The 19,316-nt window shown below is 42.7% G+C and overlaps 2 protein-coding genes across 8 annotated transcripts; one reads left to right on the top strand and one right to left on the bottom strand.

The window, feature by feature from the left end:
• The first annotated feature begins 2,563 nt into the window (after positions 1–2,563).
• On the top strand, positions 2,564–11,170 carry grk5 (G protein-coupled receptor kinase 5). 2 transcript variants are annotated; one of them, XM_087790920.1, is made up of 16 exons: positions 2,564–2,660; positions 4,422–4,511; positions 6,997–7,109; positions 7,246–7,323; positions 7,401–7,498; positions 7,554–7,646; positions 7,715–7,778; positions 8,266–8,406; positions 8,562–8,752; positions 8,813–8,850; positions 9,326–9,415; positions 9,491–9,699; positions 9,765–9,902; positions 9,975–10,112; positions 10,180–10,314; positions 10,980–11,170. In XM_087790920.1, exons 1-16 carry the CDS (start codon positions 2,609–2,611, stop codon positions 11,067–11,069), a joined length of 1,758 nt encoding a protein of 585 aa, XP_087647046.1. In that variant the 5' UTR covers positions 2,564–2,608; the 3' UTR covers positions 11,070–11,170. The 2 variants fall into 2 exon arrangements, with proteins under 2 accessions (XP_087647046.1, XP_087647047.1); XM_087790921.1 differs by lacking the exons at positions 10,180–10,314; positions 10,980–11,170 and having other exon boundaries at positions 9,765–9,906; positions 9,975–10,102.
• A 23-nt stretch (positions 11,171–11,193) lies between these two features.
• ash2l (ash2 like, histone lysine methyltransferase complex subunit) lies at positions 11,194–19,217 on the bottom strand. 6 transcript variants are annotated; one of them, XM_087790914.1, is made up of 17 exons: positions 19,097–19,217; positions 18,482–18,548; positions 17,783–17,928; positions 17,621–17,709; positions 17,427–17,521; positions 17,222–17,317; positions 17,013–17,108; positions 16,568–16,643; positions 15,255–15,284; positions 13,806–13,908; positions 13,451–13,668; positions 13,215–13,382; positions 12,816–13,009; positions 12,664–12,756; positions 12,348–12,446; positions 12,221–12,280; positions 11,194–11,467 (listed from the first exon to the last, which is right to left on the bottom strand). In XM_087790914.1, the coding sequence occupies exons 1-17, from the start codon at positions 19,153–19,155 to the stop codon at positions 11,360–11,362; spliced, it is 1,797 nt and encodes a 598-aa protein (XP_087647040.1). In that variant the 5' UTR covers positions 19,156–19,217; the 3' UTR covers positions 11,194–11,359. The 6 variants fall into 6 exon arrangements, with proteins under 6 accessions (XP_087647040.1, XP_087647041.1, XP_087647042.1 ...); XM_087790915.1 differs by having other exon boundaries at positions 13,806–13,905; XM_087790916.1 differs by having other exon boundaries at positions 15,267–15,284; positions 19,097–19,216.
• Positions 19,218–19,316: the final 99 nt, after the last annotated feature.

Raw genomic sequence — 19,316 nt, 5'->3', positions numbered from 1 at the left:
GCAAAGTGATGAAGTCAAAGAGAAAGTGGTGCAAGTCATGAAAGACAAGAGGAGACACGTTTACGAGTGTGTTCGTGTGTGTTCACACATGTACGAGGATCAATGGAACAAGCGGAGTTTGGGATGAGAAATCATTTATTTGTGCGTTAACGTTTTCGGTTGTTGATATATTATAAATCAGTTTTTAGTTTATTATTGTTATTTAATCATTGTGTTATTATTTCTCTATATATATATTTTAACTTTTAATATGTGTAATTTATGTCTTAATATCAGTTTTTAATGAACTGCAAGAAATATAAATAAATTCAAGACGTTTAAATGATTCTTATTCAACTTTCTTGTGTTATTTTACTCAGTCTCGCTCCAAAACTATCTTTAATCCAATATTAATGGTCTATAATTGAACTTTTTCTAAAATATTGTAAGCTAAATTGTTAAAAAATGAGTCAAAATATGTGTGTTTTTGTATTGCAATCGTCTTACAACTAAACTAACACATAACTGTTGGAATCCTGCTAATATATGTTAAATTAAAAATGTATAATTGAATCTAACTTAATCTTAATTCATTTTTATAGTTCAATATTGCTCACATCTGCTGAGTCATGTGACATTTTTCTGATGATTTTGTGTTTCAGTGAGAATTGAACATGACAACTTTGATTACTTTTTTAGCATCTTAAAAAAACCACACTGTCATACCGGAGTGTGTGTGTGTGTGGGGGTGTGTGTGTGTGTGTGGGTCCAGGGTTGGGGGAGAAATACGGGTGACAGATGTGGTCGTCTCGCTGCATCAGTCGCCTGCTGGTCTTGAGAGGATGGGGGTCTGGGGGACGGACCATCAGGACAATTAGCAGATGTCTTTCCTCGCTCGACCTTAAATGACCCGACCTTTGTTCCTGGACCCTGGGAAGGGGGGGGACCAGTTGAAGAAGAACATTCTTTAGGAAGTGATCACCTGACTGAGGCGACCACCATCAAAATGCCATCATTTTTCACCTGACCATCCTACTTCTGACACCAGGGTCGACTCCCCACTCAACCATGTGACCCTGGTGCAGCTGCAAAGACACAGAAACCTTCATACCAGGAGTTCTGGTCTGAAAAACAACAAGTAGCTCCATCGTTTGTTTCTCGCCCGGTGAGTTTACAGGTTGAGGAAAGTTGACAGATGTGTGCGAGGAGGAGAACTGGACAACAAAGAGTTTACAGCGACTCTGCAGGGGTCGCTGACTCCCATGATGCTTTGTGTTCGACACACTTTAGTCTTTGTGTGACGACGACTTTACTGCCGAATGACGAGCGCCGCAAACATCACCGCGGCGGCGGCTCAGCAGGAGGCGGTTCGGTGACAACAGCGGCGACGAGAGGACAAAGACTGGAGCCATTAATGATCACAAATGTGTGTTTGAGTGTGTAGGCTGATCGTTTAAACCAACGTTTAAAACAACCTTTTTAAAGAAAATGTCAAACTAAAACGGAAAATAAGAAAAAATACTGAGATAAAAAACATGTTTTTTGATTTAATATATTTTTTTATTCCCATATGGTAGTAAAGAATAAAGTTGATCTATCTAACAATTTAACTTTATTTCTGTATTAAAACTTAAAATAATAATAATAATAATTCAATATAAAAATACATGTATAATAAAACCATGATTGGCTGAACGTTTGATTAAGTATGTTGGTTCTCTTTTGATATTGTCTGGTGACACGATTATACCAACATTTTTATATTTAATTAAAGAAATTTAAGAAATATTGCATTTAGAAAATGTATTTTTAATATATCAAATTCAATGTGTAAAAAATATTTATTCTACACTACACTACACTGGTTAATAAACAATAATTCAACCTTTTTCTGTAGAAATTATGAAATTAAATGTAAATGAAATTAATTAAATTCAAAGCTTAAAACAACATTTCAATACAATTGTTTTTACAGTTTCAGCATTTTAAATGTTAAATTCAACCATTCAATATTCTGGTGACACTGATATACTTCCATTTCCCCACATATCAGGAAATAAACAAAAACTATTTGTGAAATAAATAATATTAAATAACCCCATCTGGGTTCTTCACAAAAAAGTCATGAAATATATAATAACTACCTATGTTTAGGCCCTAAAGTGTTGATATGTTTCAAACCAAACCTTCTAAGAGATCGAAACATGTAGGTAAGTGCAGAATATAACAACAAAAGACATACAGTCTTCATTTTTATTTAGTTACTCCAAAAAGTAATATGCTCCTAAAAATGTCTGGTCCTATATTTTTGACACGCAGTGTATAGGAAAAGTCAAAAATGTGTCTCTGGTCTTGTTCAGGGGCCAAACGCAGAGGCTCCACTGCTATAATGATTCTCCCTCTGGTGGCCGCTGTGAGCAACAACAACCGCGACTCTCATCAACACCTGTTGTGTAGTCAGTTTGAGGTCACCTGAGGTCATGTGACAGTCAATCTGGATATTCTCGGTCGGCAGCTCTGAGCAGGAAGTCGTGGCTCCGCCCTCCCAGAGGAGGCGTGTCCGGAGCTAAAAAAAGAAGCAGGTGAGCGACTGGGCAGGTGAGCGAGGACGCACCGGTGCAGACGTCCGATGGAGATCGAGAGCATGGTGGCCAATAGCGCGCTCATCCGAGCAAGAGAAGGTATGAGAATGTGTGTGTGTGTGTGTGTGTTATCGCCAGCATCTGTGACATGAAACAAACGTGTTATTGAGTGACGACCAGACACACACTCAACAGAAGAACCCTCGATATCATCAGCGTCAACAAAACAAAATAAGGAGGACAACAACCTCTTATTAGACTCAAAACAAAACATCAACATCGGTGCTTCACTCGATGTTGTTGTTACTGAGAACTGTTTATAACACTAACTATCTGAACTTTCTGCTACATTTCTTTACAAGGTTTGTTGATTCCTTGTTGATCATGAGATGGTCAAACAATTTAAGTCATTTATGTTGATGAATTCATGTGCATGTCACTCAAACGTTTCACAAAAGAAAAACAATATATTATATATATATATATATATATATATATATATATATATATATATATATATATATATATTCATGATTGTCAAACTAAATGACACAAGGGGCCAAAACCTTCTATCAGTTTGTTTAGGGCCAAACTAATCGTATATCCACCAAACAGGAAGTATGATTCTACTGTAATTCAGCCTTTTTTATTATTTGAGGCTCAATTTATCTAAAACGTATTCATTTTCGGCATCTTTTAACGTCAGTTTGACTTGTATTGTCGTCATCCATCATCTCTGAAGCTTATCTTTTCGTCAACATCTTTATAGGTCGACACATGAACATGAATATTCTTATTATTATTATTGAGACGTTGAGAGAACCATCCGACAGGCCGCATTAAATAACTTGACGGGCCAGATTTGGCCCTCGGGCCAAGGGTTTACGATATGTGATGTAATGGTTTTTAATATGATCTTTCACTTATAAATGTTGATTCTTGGGTTTAGGTTCTTAAACCTGATTCAACAAGTCACTCATTTTTATTCAATGAAATGTATGAAAAGAGTGTGTTTCTGTGTCAGAGACGATGTATCATGGGATGTTTCTGTGAAGAGGAAATCGACAAGTCTGGTTATTTTTAGCAGCTAGTCATGAAGCAACGGGTTGTAACTAATAAAATCTTTTGACTCGTCGACACAGATGTTTCAACAGATCAGCGATTTTTCTTGGACGAACGCAACCGTCGATCCATCTGATGTCAACATGTTCGGAAACACATCCCAGTGTGTTTTGATGTAGTCACTTCTCGACATCAACACACGGACGCACAAAGAGTCGCAAACTCGTGACTCAGAACAGACACACACACTGTTAGTGTAGCCGAGAGAAAAGAAACAACTGCCGAGGTTCGTCGAACAGGTTCTGCAGCGACGGACGGTTCCGTTAACGCGAGCGATAATTAAACACACACTCGTTCAGCCGGACATCGGATTTGATTGTCGACGAACAAGAGGGGAAGTTCCACCTCATGTTGTGTGTCTGTGTGTTAGGAACTCACCTCTGGGCTCACTGTTGTGATCATTGTTGGACACTTGTGTTAGTTCTGCATGTGTTGTGTAAATATACGCACATCAACTACACACACGTTGTCTTCCTTTCATCACCATGTTTGTGTTGTTGCTGTACATTCTGAACATGCGTCTAAACAGTGTTGAGTGTTTCAGGAAATTGGAGTTTAAAAGTTCCCCTGTTATGTTGTCGTACTGGATCATCCCGCGAAACTATAAATAGCTCACTACAGGAACATGACGTGCACACACACACAAACATATGCAGGCGCACTAACACACACACAAACAATCCTAGGTTTCATGCAAATGAACTTAAGATTAAAAGTGTTTCCGTGTCATGTGTGCAGGTGGGGGCGGCAAGGGTCGCAGCGACAAGTGGAAAGAAATGCTTCGCCTCCCTCACATCAGCCAGTGTGTGGACGTGGCCGTCAGTCTGGGTGAGTCTGTGACTGAGTGACATCACTTCAGGGACACACAACTCAAGCTTTACGTTTGAACAAAGCAGGTTCAGTTTAACTCTGAACACGTTACCATGGATATTGACCATGGGTTTCCGGTGAGAAGTGCAGGTGCTCTGCAGAACTCTCCGTGGGAAAAGAAAGATCCGATGTGTGTGTGTGTGTGTGTGTGTGTGTGTGTGTGTGTGTGTACATATATACAGTGGGTACAGAAAGTAATCAGACCCCCATTCTTTTTTTCCATTGCAGCCATTTGCTAAAATCATTTAAGTTCATTTTGAACACATTAATGTTCACTCAGCAGTAAATAACTGAAAATACATTTTAGCAAATGAATAAAAGAAAACTTAAAAATAAAAAAACTTAAATATCTCATGGTCATAATTCAGACCCTTTGCTCAGTATTGAGTAGAAGCACCTTTTTGAGTCTTCTTGGAAAAGATGTAACAAGTTTTTCCCTCCTGTATTAGGAGATCCTCTGCCATTCTTCCTTGCAGAACCTCTTCAGTTCTGTTGGATGGTGAACGTTGATAGACAGACATTTTCTGGTCTCTCCAGAGATGCTCGATTGGGTTCAGGTCAGAGCTCTGGCTGGACCAGTCAAGGATGGTCACAGAGAAGCCACTATTATTTTAGTCTGAGCATTGGGTCATTGTCTTTTTGGAAGGTGAACCTTCAGCCCAATCTGAGGTCCTGAGCACTCTGGAGAAGGTTTTCTTCCAGGATATCTCTGTACTTGGCAGCATTCATCTTTCCTTCAATTGCAACCAGTCGTCCCTGCAGCTGAACAACACCCTCATAGCATGAAGCTGCCCCCACCATGTTCACTGTTGGAGGAGGATTGTGCAGGAGATGAGCAGTGCCTGGTTTTTACACACATACCTCTTAGAATTGAGGCCAAAGATTTAAATCTTGGTCCTTCACGTGTTTTTTGGCAAACTCTATGCAGGCTTTCATGTCTTACACTGAGGAGAAGCTTCCGTCGGCCCATCTGCCATAAAGCCCTCATTGGTGGAGAGCTGCAGTGATAGTTGACTTTCGGGAACTTTTTTCGGTAAAATCATTCACGAGATTTCCTGATGTTTCTTATCACATTTTTGCTGATGACATCCAGCTCTACTGCTCTTTTGATCCAACTGAGCCCCAGAGGCTGAATAGCTTAGTCAATTGTTTGCTAGAAATCAAACAATGGCTGAGTGAAAACACTTTGAAGCTAAATGTGGACAAAACTGAAACTCTGGTGATTGCTCCTGATGATACGGTTCCAGGGTCAGTACTTGGGTGACTTAGGTCAGTCTGTCAAACTGAGCCTGAGAAACCTGGGTGTTGTATTTGATAAAGACATGTCTCTAGTACAACACTGTAGAAAACTGACCAGAAACTGTTTCCTTCAACTGAGAAAAATCTCTAACTTAGGAAAATGTTGTCGGAACATGATCTGGAGCTTGTAATCCATGCGTTTGTTTCTTCTCGCCTGGACTATTGTAACAGTTTATTTTCATGTCTTAACAAGAAGGAGCTGTTTTGCCTACAGTTGACACAAAACTCTGCAGCAAGAATTCTAACCCGCCATAGTAGAAGAACTCACATTTCTCCGATCCTTAAAACTCTTCACTGGCTTCCAGTTTCTTTTAGGATCAACTTTAAAATTCTGGTTCTTACTTTCAGATCTATTCATGGTCAGACTCCTCCTTCCATCAGTGATCTGATCCAGCCTTATACCCCAGCTCGGGCTCTGAGGTCTGTGGATCAGAATCTACTGATGGTTCCTCGCACACGGTTCAGGACCAGAGGAGAGAAATCCTTTCAGACTGTTGCTCCTAAGCTTTGGAACAATCTTCCTCCCTCTTTGCGCTTGATGGATCTACTGACTCCTTCAAGAAACATCTTTTTTCGTGCTGGCTTTTCCTTGATTTTCTGGAACTCCTGTGTTGTTCTCAGTGTTATATGAAGTATATACTTTATTGAATATTGTTTTGATTGTTTAAGCGCTTTGTGACCCTGGACTGGAAAAGCGCTTTATAAATACAAATTACTTACTTAAATATAAGTCACAGCAAAGGGTCTGAATACTTGGCACATATGATATTTCAGTTTCCCTTTTTTAATACATTTGCAAACTATAATTATTTAAATGAGTTTAGCGAATGGCTGCATTGAAACAAAGAGTGAAAAACATATACAGTCATAATGTTTTTAAATATAATTATATTCTACACATGTGGTCATAATGTTTTTAAATATTATATTCTACACATGTGGTCATAATGTTTTTAAATATCATTATATTTTAAAAATGTTGTCATAATAACCAACCATGAGCTCTGCTGTGTTTTTAGACCTGCCTCTTAAAACGAACCAAAGATCTAATGTTAGCAAGTTCTCACTGACGCTCCACCGCCTCTGCTGGAGTTCACAGCGCCCTCTGTTGTTTGGCTGCAGTAACAACGTGTTTGTGTGTCAGATCGTGACTACTGGAGTCTCTGTGTGAAGCAGCCGATCGGAAAGAGACTGTTCCAGCTCTTCTGCCGAAGTCAGCTCTCGCTGAAGAACTACGTTTCCCTTCAGGACGCTCTGGTACGAGTCTCAGGCAACAACACACCCGGAGGTCCAGGGTGTGGCCTGTGAAAGCAATTGTTATGTTAAATATGTTTCTGGTTGTTGACTTCAAATGAAGATCCTCTAACTTCCTGTCTTCTGGCTCCTCCTCCAGGAGGTGTTCGAGACCAGGTCCGACGAAGAAAGAGCAAAGTTTGGGCTCAACATCGTTGATCGTTTCTTCAGGAGTCAGGTCCAAATTCTCTACCCCAGATTCCCGGCTATCTTTGGACTTTGGAAATTAACTCACCTGACTCCTGGTCTTCACAGTCCATCCAACATGTTCCCATCATGGAGCCTCACGAGCTGAGCTGCATCCACAGTCTGGAGGTGGACCCGTGCACGGACATCTTCCTACACTGTCGCAAGTGAGTTGCCACTGACCAACTCACTGGGTACAGACCGTGACGTTTTCCTGCCCAGAGACCTGCACCAGTACCTGAGCGCAGAGCCGTACCTCCAGTACCAGGACAGCATGTTCTTCGACCGGTTCCTTCAGTGGAAGATGCTGGAGAGGTCAGTGAGACAGTTCGGTAGGACCTTCTGATTCACCCAGAATTTGAATGAGTCTACTTATGTTCAAGGCAGCCGGTCACCAAGCAGAACTTCAGACAGTATCGTCTGCTGGGGAAAGGAGGTTTTGGAGAGGTGAGTCAACCGTCTTTGAAACATGACCCTGATCCTGGACCTGGCCATCAACACGGGTCTTCCTAGAACACTTGTTCAGGACTTACCATCCAAGCTCAGCTGACTTATTTGGAAGCAGGAACTCTCCTCTGAGTCTCTAACAGATGACTGAAGCAACACCCACCATGAGGGTTTTAGAACATGGCCCTCACTCAAGTGTAATGGTCCCACTGAGGTCCTCATTGTCTCCAAAACGGGTTCCAAAAACTATTCAGGTGCCCTCTCATTAAGAGTTGTAGTAAAACTCTACATGGTCCTGCCTCAACATTCTGAAGTCCACTAGTTGTTTAAAGAACAAGGGTTTGAAGTTCAGATCCTAGTCCAGGTCCCATTTGGGCCAGTCCTGACTGACCACTGAACGACCAGCTCTAGTGGCCTTCAGGATTTAACCGGTCCTGAGGAGAAGTTGGTGGAGGTGAAAACACGCCTGTATCTGCTCCCTCTGCAGGTGTGGGCCTGTCAGGTCCGAGCCACGGGGATGATGTACGCCTGCAAGAAACTGGAGAAGACTCACGTGAAGAGGCGGAGAGGGGAGAACATGGCCCTGAACGAGAAGGAGATCCTGGAAAGTCTGGACAGTCGTTTTGTGGTACAGATGGCTTCAAAAAATAAAATAAAAAATGAAAGAATAAGATCTGTTGAGACCGGTCCTGATCACAGAGCAAGAACATGAATCAGAAAAGTTTCTTATAGTTGAACCTCTGCAGTCCCTCAGCGACTCACCTACACCTGTCTCCTCCTCAGGTGAACCTGGCGTACGCCTACGAGACCAAACATGATCTCTGCATGGTTCTGACCATGATGTCGGGTGGCGACCTGAGGTTCCACATCTACAGCATCGGCAATCCAGGCCTGGACAAAGAGAGGGTCCGGTTCTACGCTGCAGAAGTCTGCTGCGGGTTGATGCACCTGCACCAGAAGTCCATCGTCTACAGGTGAGCTTCGTCTCCTTCAAAGGGTTGAGTTTGTGACAAACCATCGTCTTCCTCCTGCAGAGACCTGAAGCCAGAAAACATCCTCGTGGACGACAAAGGTACTTATCACTTCAAAGACCTCTCCGGGTCTGAGAACATTTCAGTTCTGGTCCTTTATTTAGTACTTTGACTGACAAAGCAAACCATGGGGCGGACCACATACTCTGATGGATGGACTCATGAAGAAGAAACAAGGACAGACCAGACTGAGAAAAGGGTTCAGGTCGAGTTAGGATAAACCCGCTCGACTTCCGTGAACAAAATAAAAAAATTCTCAGGACTTCTTGACTGTGATATGTCAACAGTTAAACCAAGATCCAGATAAACTTGTTGGGAATTTTTTTTTTTAGGTCATATCTTCCTTTTGGCATCGACTCAAGAATGCAAATGTTGAAAGCGTGTCTCGATCTGCTGAGTCGGATGTTTAGCTAACTTCCCTGTCTTTTGATGGACAGTTGATCCTAAAAGGCGTGAACATAGCAGTGAATTGAACCGTGGAAATAATGAAACCAGCGGAGATGTTTTCTCCTTCAGGTCACATCCGCATCTCTGACCTGGGTCTGGCGGTGCGGCTCAGGGAGGGTCAGCTGGTGAAAGGACGTGTCGGGACCCTCGGATACATGGGTCAGTATTTGATAAAACACATCAGAATCCAAGGTCTTAGATCCATCCGCTCAACTATCCTGCTGCCCATTTTAGCTCCAGAGGTCATAGGTCACTATCATTATGGCACTAGCGCCGATTGGTGGGGTCTCGGGTGCCTCATCTACGAGATGACGGCAGGTCAGCCCCCCCTGAGGGCCAAAGGAGAACACCCCAAACCAGCGGAGATGGAGCGGAGGATACAGACCGAGAAGGAGGACTACGGGACCGAGTTCAAACTGGACGTCCGGGACATCTGCAGCCGGGTGGGTCCCTGGTCCTCTCTCCTGCTTTGACCTGACCCCGGAGTGACTCATATTTTCTGGTCCAGCTGATGAACAAAGACTCTCACAGAAGGCTCGGCTGTGGCGCCGCCGCAGGGATGGAGGTCCAGTCTCACCGCTTCTTCAATAAGATCAACTTCCGGATGCTGGAGGCCGGACTGGTGGAGCCGCCGTTCAAACCGGATGCAAGTACTTCGCCCTTTAGTCCCGACTCGAAGAGTCATCGACGTATGTCTGACCACTTCCTCCCCCTGCAGCCCAAACTGGTGTACTGCAACGACGTGCAGGACATTGAGGAGTTCTTGCCTGTGAAGGGGGTCACGCTGGACCAGACTGACCTCGACTTCTACACTCAGTTCAACACCGGCAGCGTTCCCATCACCTGGCAGAATGAGGTACCCCTCTTCTAGGTCCTCTTCCTTTAGACAGAACCTCTTAAAAAAACATGCTCTCCCGCCTCAGATCATCGACACCGGCTGCTTCAGGGAGCTCAATGTGTTTGGGCCAAAAGGGACTCGAACCGCGGACCTAGACTGGACCCAGGTTCCTGAGAAACGGACCCAGAAATCCCTGCTGGACAGAATCTTCCGCAGACACGTACGATTATTAACAAAAATAAATTGTGTGTGTGTGGGTGTTTGAAAACATTTTTTCTAGGGGTGTGTATTGACAAGACTCTGGCGATAGAATACGCATCACAATACAGGGCAAAAAACAATATATATGAATATGAATATATAGAGATATATGTGTAGTATTGTCGAGTACTTGACTCTGTTGTTGCAGAATTTACAGACCACATGATTCTTGACAAAGTCGAAACTTCTTTCATTTGTTTTAAAAAAACAAAATATGTCCAAACATCAGCTTTAAAAGCTGCTGAATTCGACCGTATCCTCTCGTCCTCAGTCATTGCTGGAATTCATTGTTCCTTTGGCTACGGAGTTATTACATACTGCGGCCATCTAGCGGCCAGAGGTTTAATTGCAACACAAAAATGTAAATATTTGCATGTTAATTGTCAATTTTAAAAAATATACAACTTTCATTGAAATATAAACAAAAATATGATAGAAATTAATTATGATTTGAAAATGAAAAAACATCAATCAGTGCTGTCAATTCAATATGGCATCAGTGTATTGATATTTTCTTACACTAGTAGCAACACTTGTTTTTGAGTTACGTTGTGTCTAATGTTGTGGGAGGTTTGTGCGTCTGTGTGCATTTTTCACCCGTTCATGTTCATTTGTTCTCTGCAGCACCAGAACTCTGGAGAGTCATCAGAAGACGAACCTGTGCTGCCCAACAGCACGTATTTAGGGGCGGGACTCATCAGCTCAACGTTCTGACAAATGAAACGCCCGGCGTCATGGAAGGAGTCGGCCAACAAATGTGTAAAAAAAAGTTTTTATTGTATGTGCTTTTTTTTAAATAAACATGTTAATTTAAATCTGGTAAGAAAACATCCGTGAGTTCAAGTTATGCAGCCTTTTATTGATGGTGAATGTAGAAAACGACAAATAAAATTAGAAAAAGCTTGGACAGCACGAGCAAACATGTCTTAGCACAAATTCCACTAAATCTATTTTTTTTTATTTTTTTCATCGTTTAAAATGAGCCAACGCTGTGAGCGCGAGGCTCATCCCTCCCACGGCGGGCTGCGGCGTCCGTCCACGTCCGTCTCCACGTGGTACAAGATGTCCGCCAGCGAATGCTCGATTACGGCGCCCCATCCCATGTCGCTCATCTGAGCGCCGGACACAAACACGCGGGAGTCAATCACACTTTTAGCCGTTCGTTTGTACTAGAGATCGTTTCTTTAAATAGCTTTAAATGACTAATTTATTACAATAGTATTTAAAGATCTAATGGGCCACATGAACATGAGACCAAACGTAATTGACCTTGTAGTTTAGAGCGTCTGCAGTTTCATTTTACATGGAAGTTTAGTGTCATCACAAAATTGGATTCAATCATTTCTATGATGAAAGGTTCAATATGTTTTAATTAAAAATTGTACGTAAATCATTTTAACATTGAAAGGTTGATTTTTTTATAATTAAAATAAAAAAAATCTTATTCCAATAACACTTTTTTCCCCCCTAAATTCAATATTTTCTTATTCACAGCCTTTAAATTCAATATGACCTGTGGGCCCTTTAATACCATTTTTTAAATTTAATTTAAATGGCTAAGGATTAAAAAATATACATTTTTTAATTAAAACAAATAATAAAAATAATTCATTGAGATTATTCCCATTTTCAATTCAATAATTAAAAAAAAGTTTTTACAAAATTCTAATTATTTAATTGAATTATTCTGATTAATAATTAAATACCTTAAGAAAGCAAGACTCGCATACACACTAGTGTTGGATATTTAAGGGTGTGTTTGTGTTTCAAGGTTATGTGTATCTGCTCAGTCAATACCATAAGAAGCTAAAATCAACATGCGACACAACAATAGTTTTCTGGTTCACGAGGACTCTGAGACTCACCGGCTGGAACTTGAGATCTTTGGGAGGGTGTTTGAAGTGAGGTCCGAAGTTGACCGACACCTGAAGTACAAAACACATATTTAGTCGACAAGAGGGAGCAGAATCTTCTCGGGACCAGAACACGGACCGTGCAGCTCTTGTACAGCGAGATGGCCGGGAAGTAGAGTCCTTCAAAGAGGTTCTCGTAGGCCATGCCTTGGCTGACCCCATTTTTGTAGAAGATCATCTGTGGGAACATCACAAAGGTCAGAAGTCTAGATCTGGTGTTCTAGCTGAAGATCAGTTCCAGGGTCCTACTCTCTCGGCCTGAAGCAAGTTAGAAGCTTCAAATGTAACTGGACCTGGATTCAAGTCAGGCAGCAGCAGATCTAGTCCTGGATCTGTCTAGAATCTAAAACTAAGATCTAGGTCTAAATGATAATAATTCCTGGTTCTGGTGTCACCTGACTAGGACTCATGGGCTTCAAGTTCTTCTCGGCCTTGTCCACGTAGTCCTTCTCCTCAAAGTACAAGTAGCTCTTGAACTTGATCAGCGCCTGCAGAAAGAGGACGAGTCAGCGCGCGTGTCGGCCTGTGAGCCCTCGTGTCGACTCACCTTGTCCTTGTACGTGTCGGGCAGCGCTCGGGCCACGTCCGTGTCGTCCGGGAGCTGGATGTAGAACCCCAGTGTGTCCCCTTGACTGTAACCTGCCGAGTAATGTTTGCCGATGGACTGGTGGAAGCGAGTTCCTTTCTTGCTTCTCCATGAGTAGCTGAACTTGTCGTAGCCGAGCGGAGCCTGCAGGTTCCCTGAGGGTCGCAGAGGTGGAACACCCGGGTCATTCAGGAACATTAAACTGTACAGTTTGAACGACCATTTTATGACGACTAATTGAGGAAAGTCCCAATAATCCTCCCTAACATTCAGTGGCCATAAAGTAATATTTAATAATTGTTATTATAGGAGAAAGAAGTGAAGCCAGTAACTGCTAGAGTAGCAACATGACAAACTTACCGAGGGGTTGGGACCAGCCAAGTCTGGCCGCCGTGTCGGGGGGCATCTCGTCCACAGTCACCTCAAAGAACCAGTTCCCTTTGCGGACCCCGTGCGAGGCCCGCACCATGGAGTAGCCCTTCTCTCCCGTCACCGTCAGCCTGTCGTCGGAGATCTTCAGCTGCGGAGCTGGAACCAGATCACAGGTCAGGACCCGTGGTCCAAGTCTCGGCCCCTTGTCGGTGACTCGTAAAAACCTCGGTCATGAAGGGCCAGCAGCACTCGCTCGTACAGGCAGGACCGGTACAGATCGCCCGGGATGGGTTTTCCCGCCCAGCAGTCCAGTTCCAGCTTCTCTGGGTCTGGAGCGTGCGGGTCTGGTTCTGCCAGGATGTAGCGGTAGCCGTCCTTGTTGAAGGGGTGTTCCAGTGGGTAACCGTGGGGGGGCAGACGCTGAGCCGAGAATAGCGGGTCACTGATGGGGAAGACAGTCAAGAGCATGAAAGATCTGGACCGCGTGTGGTACTGATCCACTTTGTTCTATTAAGAACCTCCCTTAACAAACATGAGAGACACAGAAATGCAACAACGGTCCAGAGTTCAAAAGGTCACCTGCGGGTTCTCTTGGTGGCCCCGGTGGTGGCGCCCTCTTGCTGCTGCTGCTGCTTACGTTTGGCTCCTCGTCCTTTCCCGGGACCGGCGGCCAGAGCGCCTGCTGATCATCAGTTAAAGTCACAACCGTCGTCACGCAAACGTCTCCAGACGAGCACAGACACACACAAGGAATGGAGAAGCAGCGGAGCTGGACGCACCAACAGACTCATGACTCGGACAAACAACTCACTTAACCCGTGAGTCACACAGATCCAGAGAGGCGAGGAGGCTCAGAATCAAGATTATACATCATGTGAATTGTGAGCGACTGAACTCACGGGTGAATCTCACTACCATCAAGAATTCAAGAAGTAAAACACTGTCAGCTTGTTTGAGAAGTGACACGGGGAATGGACTGGAAAAATTCTCAGAAGAACCGTTTGATCTGAAGTTCCAGTTCAACAGTCCGGCCCAACTCACCTAAATACTGCCATCCCAGCATGTAACTCATGTGTTAACCTCAACGCTTTAGTCGACTTTGATTCACCGTTTGTTAGCATTGTGACAGATACACACTAATTAAAAGTGTGATTGATAGTCTGTATGGAACCATATTCATTCTAAAATGATGATACAAATAATAATAAACTTAGCCTGAAATATTTTAGCAACATTTAAACACTACCTTTTGTTCAGCACAACAGCGAGACTGTGTTAAACATGCTGGCCCCTGGCTTAGCTATTACGATAAACTTAATTATTTATTTTTTTATAAGTCATTTGATCTGAATGTGCTTTAGGTTCGGGCTAGGATGCATTTACTTGTGTCGTGTCTCTCTAATATGTAAACCGTGTAACGTTTGTTCCACCAAAATAAGAAAACAACTGTTGAGTCGCAGCTGCTGCAACAACGTCTCAAACTGAAAAACACTGAAGGATAAAAAAAAGTGTTTTCTCACAACAAGAGTCACTTCAACACACGCATTTCATGGAGACGACAATTAAAAATCAAACTAAACTGACAGACATTAAGAAGGAAGGGAGAAGAAGCACCAGTTAAGAGCCCGACCAGTTCAATCAGATGACGAGATGCTTTTCGGAAAAACTTTTTGACGTTGGACTCGGAGCAGGAAGAGGCTCATTAAATGGTTCTTGGATCATGCAGTGCGTGTCCACAGAGCAGCAAGGTTCAGTCTGGAACGATCTGCTTACCCTCTACAGATAACACTGTCAGGCTGCTTTTAACAGCAGGGGGCAGCAGACGAGCACCAGAGTGAATAGCGCCACCCTGTGGAAACACCCTTCTGGTAATTTAGCTGGCTGGCATTAGCAGGCAGAGACACTAGGGGGCAGTGGTGGAAGCGAGGGCACGGAGGGGTTCTGAACATCAATGTGGACAAAGGAGAAGCTGTGATTGAGGACCAGCTGGGGAGATTTAACGTCCACGCAACACACACTAACACACACCAACATATTCACCTGTGAAGGTAGATCCACCTGGAACAACAACAAACACTCATCACACACAGATTTAAGAGCGTGTTGCTTCAAGGTGGAGAGCCAGGCCAAGGTTGTTAAAGGAAAATTAATGGGAAAACCAACTCTTCTGACTCTCATGTTTCAAACGTTGAAGTCTTCCTCTCAAAGATACAGTAAGTCCCTCATCGTGACCATGTTTTGAACGTATGACTTTATAAAGTTTGAATTAAATCTTGGCGTACGAGAGCAGAGTCCATTAAGATGCAATAATGGCCTCACTCCTTCAGCCAGCTGGAATCACGCCCACTTTGTTTATACAACAAGTCCCTTAGAGGTGGAGACTTCTGTTATTGGTGATGCACAGTGACAAACCTCTATGTCAAATCACAGCAGAGTGGCCGTGGTTATGGAAAACAATTTAGCTCCATAAATACAAAGCATTTTCGGTGCTTAACACATTTTTAAAATTTGTAATGTAATATTTCAATGAAAAGAGGGTTTTGTACAAACAGAAACATCCTGATGATACAATGGAGTCCAACATCTTTTTAAGAGTCACTCAAATCAACACATTAGTTGTCCTATAAAATAACGGTATATCAAAGTTTTATTTTAATTTAAGTGAGGTTTGAAATGTTTAAAACTCCATCAGTGACAAATGTAAATTCTGTCAGTCAGACAAGATCAAGTCGAGCATTTCAAGACCACCTCAAAGCCCAGTCCTAGAACAAACCAAGAGTTCCTTTTATTAGGTAGATTATCTTAGTTGATGGCATGTGACGAGTCAATGAACCCATCTTTGGAGTGAATTCTCAGTTTTAGCCCTTTGCATGATCCTCAAGTCTCCTTCAATACCTAGTCATGCTTCTAATTTCACAGTCCCCTCAATTGACTAGGACCCAAGTTGAGAACTTGATAGAATCCCTCGATGAGATTCAAGCTCCTTTATAGTCTCATCTGGCTACAGCAGCTGCAGCCCTCGAGGCAACAAGTCTCTGGTCGTCCTCCCTCAAGAGGCTGAACCTCGACAATTTAGTAAAATAGTCTTTCTTGACGAGAGAATGGGGATAAACTGACACCAATTCATGTCACTACACTTTTTCTGCAAAACATAAGTTGCGTTATTCAAATTTTGAATATTTTGGTGATCAGAGCCACAGCTGCTGACATGTTCCTCAGAAGAGTGGAACAAGCCTTGATCGGCACCTCGGATAGATCTTTGACACTCTGGGGGGCAGGCATGAGTAGCTGCATTGTGGTGGCCGGCCACTATAATCATGATTAGTGTTTTTTTGTGTTACCATTGAGTCCTCCAGTAGAGGGCGCAGCACTGGACTGCTTCAGGCCATCGTAGGAAGGTCCGATGGTCCCCAATTCCTGCAAAAGCCACAAGATTGATTGAAACAACTGTATCGCTCTTAAGGCTCTTGTTTGACAGTTGCATCTGCAATTTACACAAAATCAAGACAATTTTCTACTGAAAAAAACCCTGTAATTTATATAAATTAAGCAAAAATAATTGTTTCAAAACTTTTTTTTCCACTAAAAAAGTGTTCTTCATAGACTTATTTTGTTGTTGTCGTCATCGTTTCCATCATAATTGATGGTTATGCTGTAGCTTGTGGTCCATTATTGACCACGTACTGTCCCATCAAGTTAAGGAAAACATCAGTCTTTGTATTGCTTTTACATTAGAATCATGCAGACCACAATAGTGGTCTTTAATTAAATATTAATGTGTCAGACCTGATCAAGAAGGCCAAACTTGGGGAACTCCTCCTCCACATCTTTGCTCCCAGGGTCCGGATGCTCCTTCACCAGGAAAACATCTCGTTCTTTACTCTGGTGGAAATTGGTAAAAATCAGATTTAAAAAAAGAAAACTTTATGTGAAATGTGAATCATATGCACTCTGAAGCCACTCAACAAAGGTAGTGCATAGTTGCTGAACTCTACCATTGTCTTGACGATGTTGTTAGGCCACGTGAGCTTGCCGGGTCTCTGGCGGGTTGTCATGCACTCCCAGTACTTGTCAATAAAGGGGATGATGTCCTGAGATAGACGAGACGGAATTAGAGACAGGAAGAGGAAGAAGGAAGAAATGTGACAAATAGACACCAAATGATGAGAGAAAGTGAAAGAGGCAGAGAGAGACCGACACCTTGTCTTTGGAGAACATGGTCTTTGGGTGCTCGTCTTGAGTTCTGGACCTCCACGTCAAGTTAGCCAGTGCAGTGAGACACATTTCCTTTAGGTCTGAGAGACAGACAGAGCAGTGAGACACATTTCCTTCAGGCTCGAGAGACAGACAAAGTTCAAATCTTAGAAACAATCAGGGCAGCTTCGGACACATACTGGCTTGTTTCCTTAGGAAGTATGTGTTTCCGCTGTGGTGACAGATGTTGCAGTGAAACACATAGTTGGTCATGAAGGGAAGACAGGTCCTAGAGGGCGAGACAGGCAGATGAAACATGTGACTTTACAAGGATGCATGACGAGGCTAGTTATTGAACGTACGCCGTGTCGATGCCAAAGGTGTCTGCAGTGAACCACTTGGTGCAGAGGGCGCACTGCAGCTCCACCTCACCCAGCTGCCGCCCGGACTCATCATCCCCAGACCCTGTCAGAGTCTCGGCCGCCTCCGAGCCATCACCGGCCGTTTCCTGGACACAGGTTCAGGTGGGATGAGACTTGCGAAGCATTTGTCAATGACTAAGAACCACAAACGTTTGCAGGAACAATCAAAGTCTTGTGTAGAAATCAAACAATAAAAACATAAAAAACAAAGAGGGAAGTACCAGGAACAAAATGTAATTGTGAGAAGAATGAGAGGAAAAACAAACACCTAAGAACAGTGAGATGCGAGTCAGAAATAGATTGTCTTATTCTGCAGGAGGTGAAAGGGGAGCTAAATCATCCTCTTTAAAACTGAGACTGTGGTTCACCACCATAAACAACTTACATTATGAGTAGGACAAGTTAACATACCATCAGCTGCCATACAACTGGAACTTTCCCTCTGCTGTACCTGCTCTCATCTCTCTCCTCCCCATTTTTCCATCACTTTATCTACCTCAATCAAATGGAACCTGTCTGAAATGTCTGCTTCTTCATAAAACTCGTTTCTGACCATACTGTGTCAATAAGTCAGCAAAAAGTAAGACCCAAAACTGTTTTAACTGTTAGCCAAAGGTGGCTACAACAGACCAAACTTACCATGGCCTCTTTTCCGTTCGAAGATTCAGTGTCGATGTTGGAGGGGGTTTCAGTGAAAGCAGCATCCCTGAAAAAAAAGTAGCAGGTTAATACAAACAAACTAATGAGTTTTATTGTTTTGGGGGAAACAATATTAAAATTACGAGTCATGACTAATAGATAGATAGAACTTTATTGATCCCTCCTTTGTTTCCTAGTTTTTTTCCATGAACTTATAATGTTAACTTATCTGTAGATTGTGTTCGTGTCTTTGTCTAGAAATTTAAAAGAATAGACACTCAAATATCTACGACGCTTTGTGTTCACTGTCACTCAAACTGTTTACTATCAGAATAAGCTTCTGATAGTGTATTTTGTGGATAAAAGGTTTGAAAAAGTGCAAAGAAACTTAGATGTATTTTTTAATACCATAACATTTTAATGTATTCAATTCACAGTGAAAAAGAGACCGTTAGCTCTTGTGTTGACTTTGCATGAAGCTAACGTTAGCTCTGCTTCATTTTCCACACTAGTGTGTCAAAAGATATGATATTGTAAAGGAAAATATGAGGCAATTGTAAAATAAAGCGATTGCATTTTCCAAAAGCGTTAGTTTTAGATAAAAACCACACAAACCCTCTCCCGGCATCCGCTTCTGTCGTTGTTGTGTTGCCCGCCTCAGCCTCAGACGCCATGTTTTTTGAACTGATGACGGCGAAACATCGCGAGAGCGAGACTTGCGGACGAGTGATGTCTCCCAATTCTTTCTGCCAGAAGCATGGCGCAGACTCTTCTCCTCATCCTGGACAATTGAGAAACACAAACGGGTTCGACGATGGAAAACACTTCCAGTAAA

The sequence above is a fragment of the Callionymus lyra genome, chromosome 5 (genome assembly GCF_982586985.1).
Source record: "Callionymus lyra chromosome 5, fCalLyr1.hap1.1, whole genome shotgun sequence".
NCBI lineage: Eukaryota > Metazoa > Chordata > Actinopteri > Syngnathiformes > Callionymidae > Callionymus > Callionymus lyra.
This window is presented reverse-complemented; position numbering and strand designations above follow the sequence as displayed.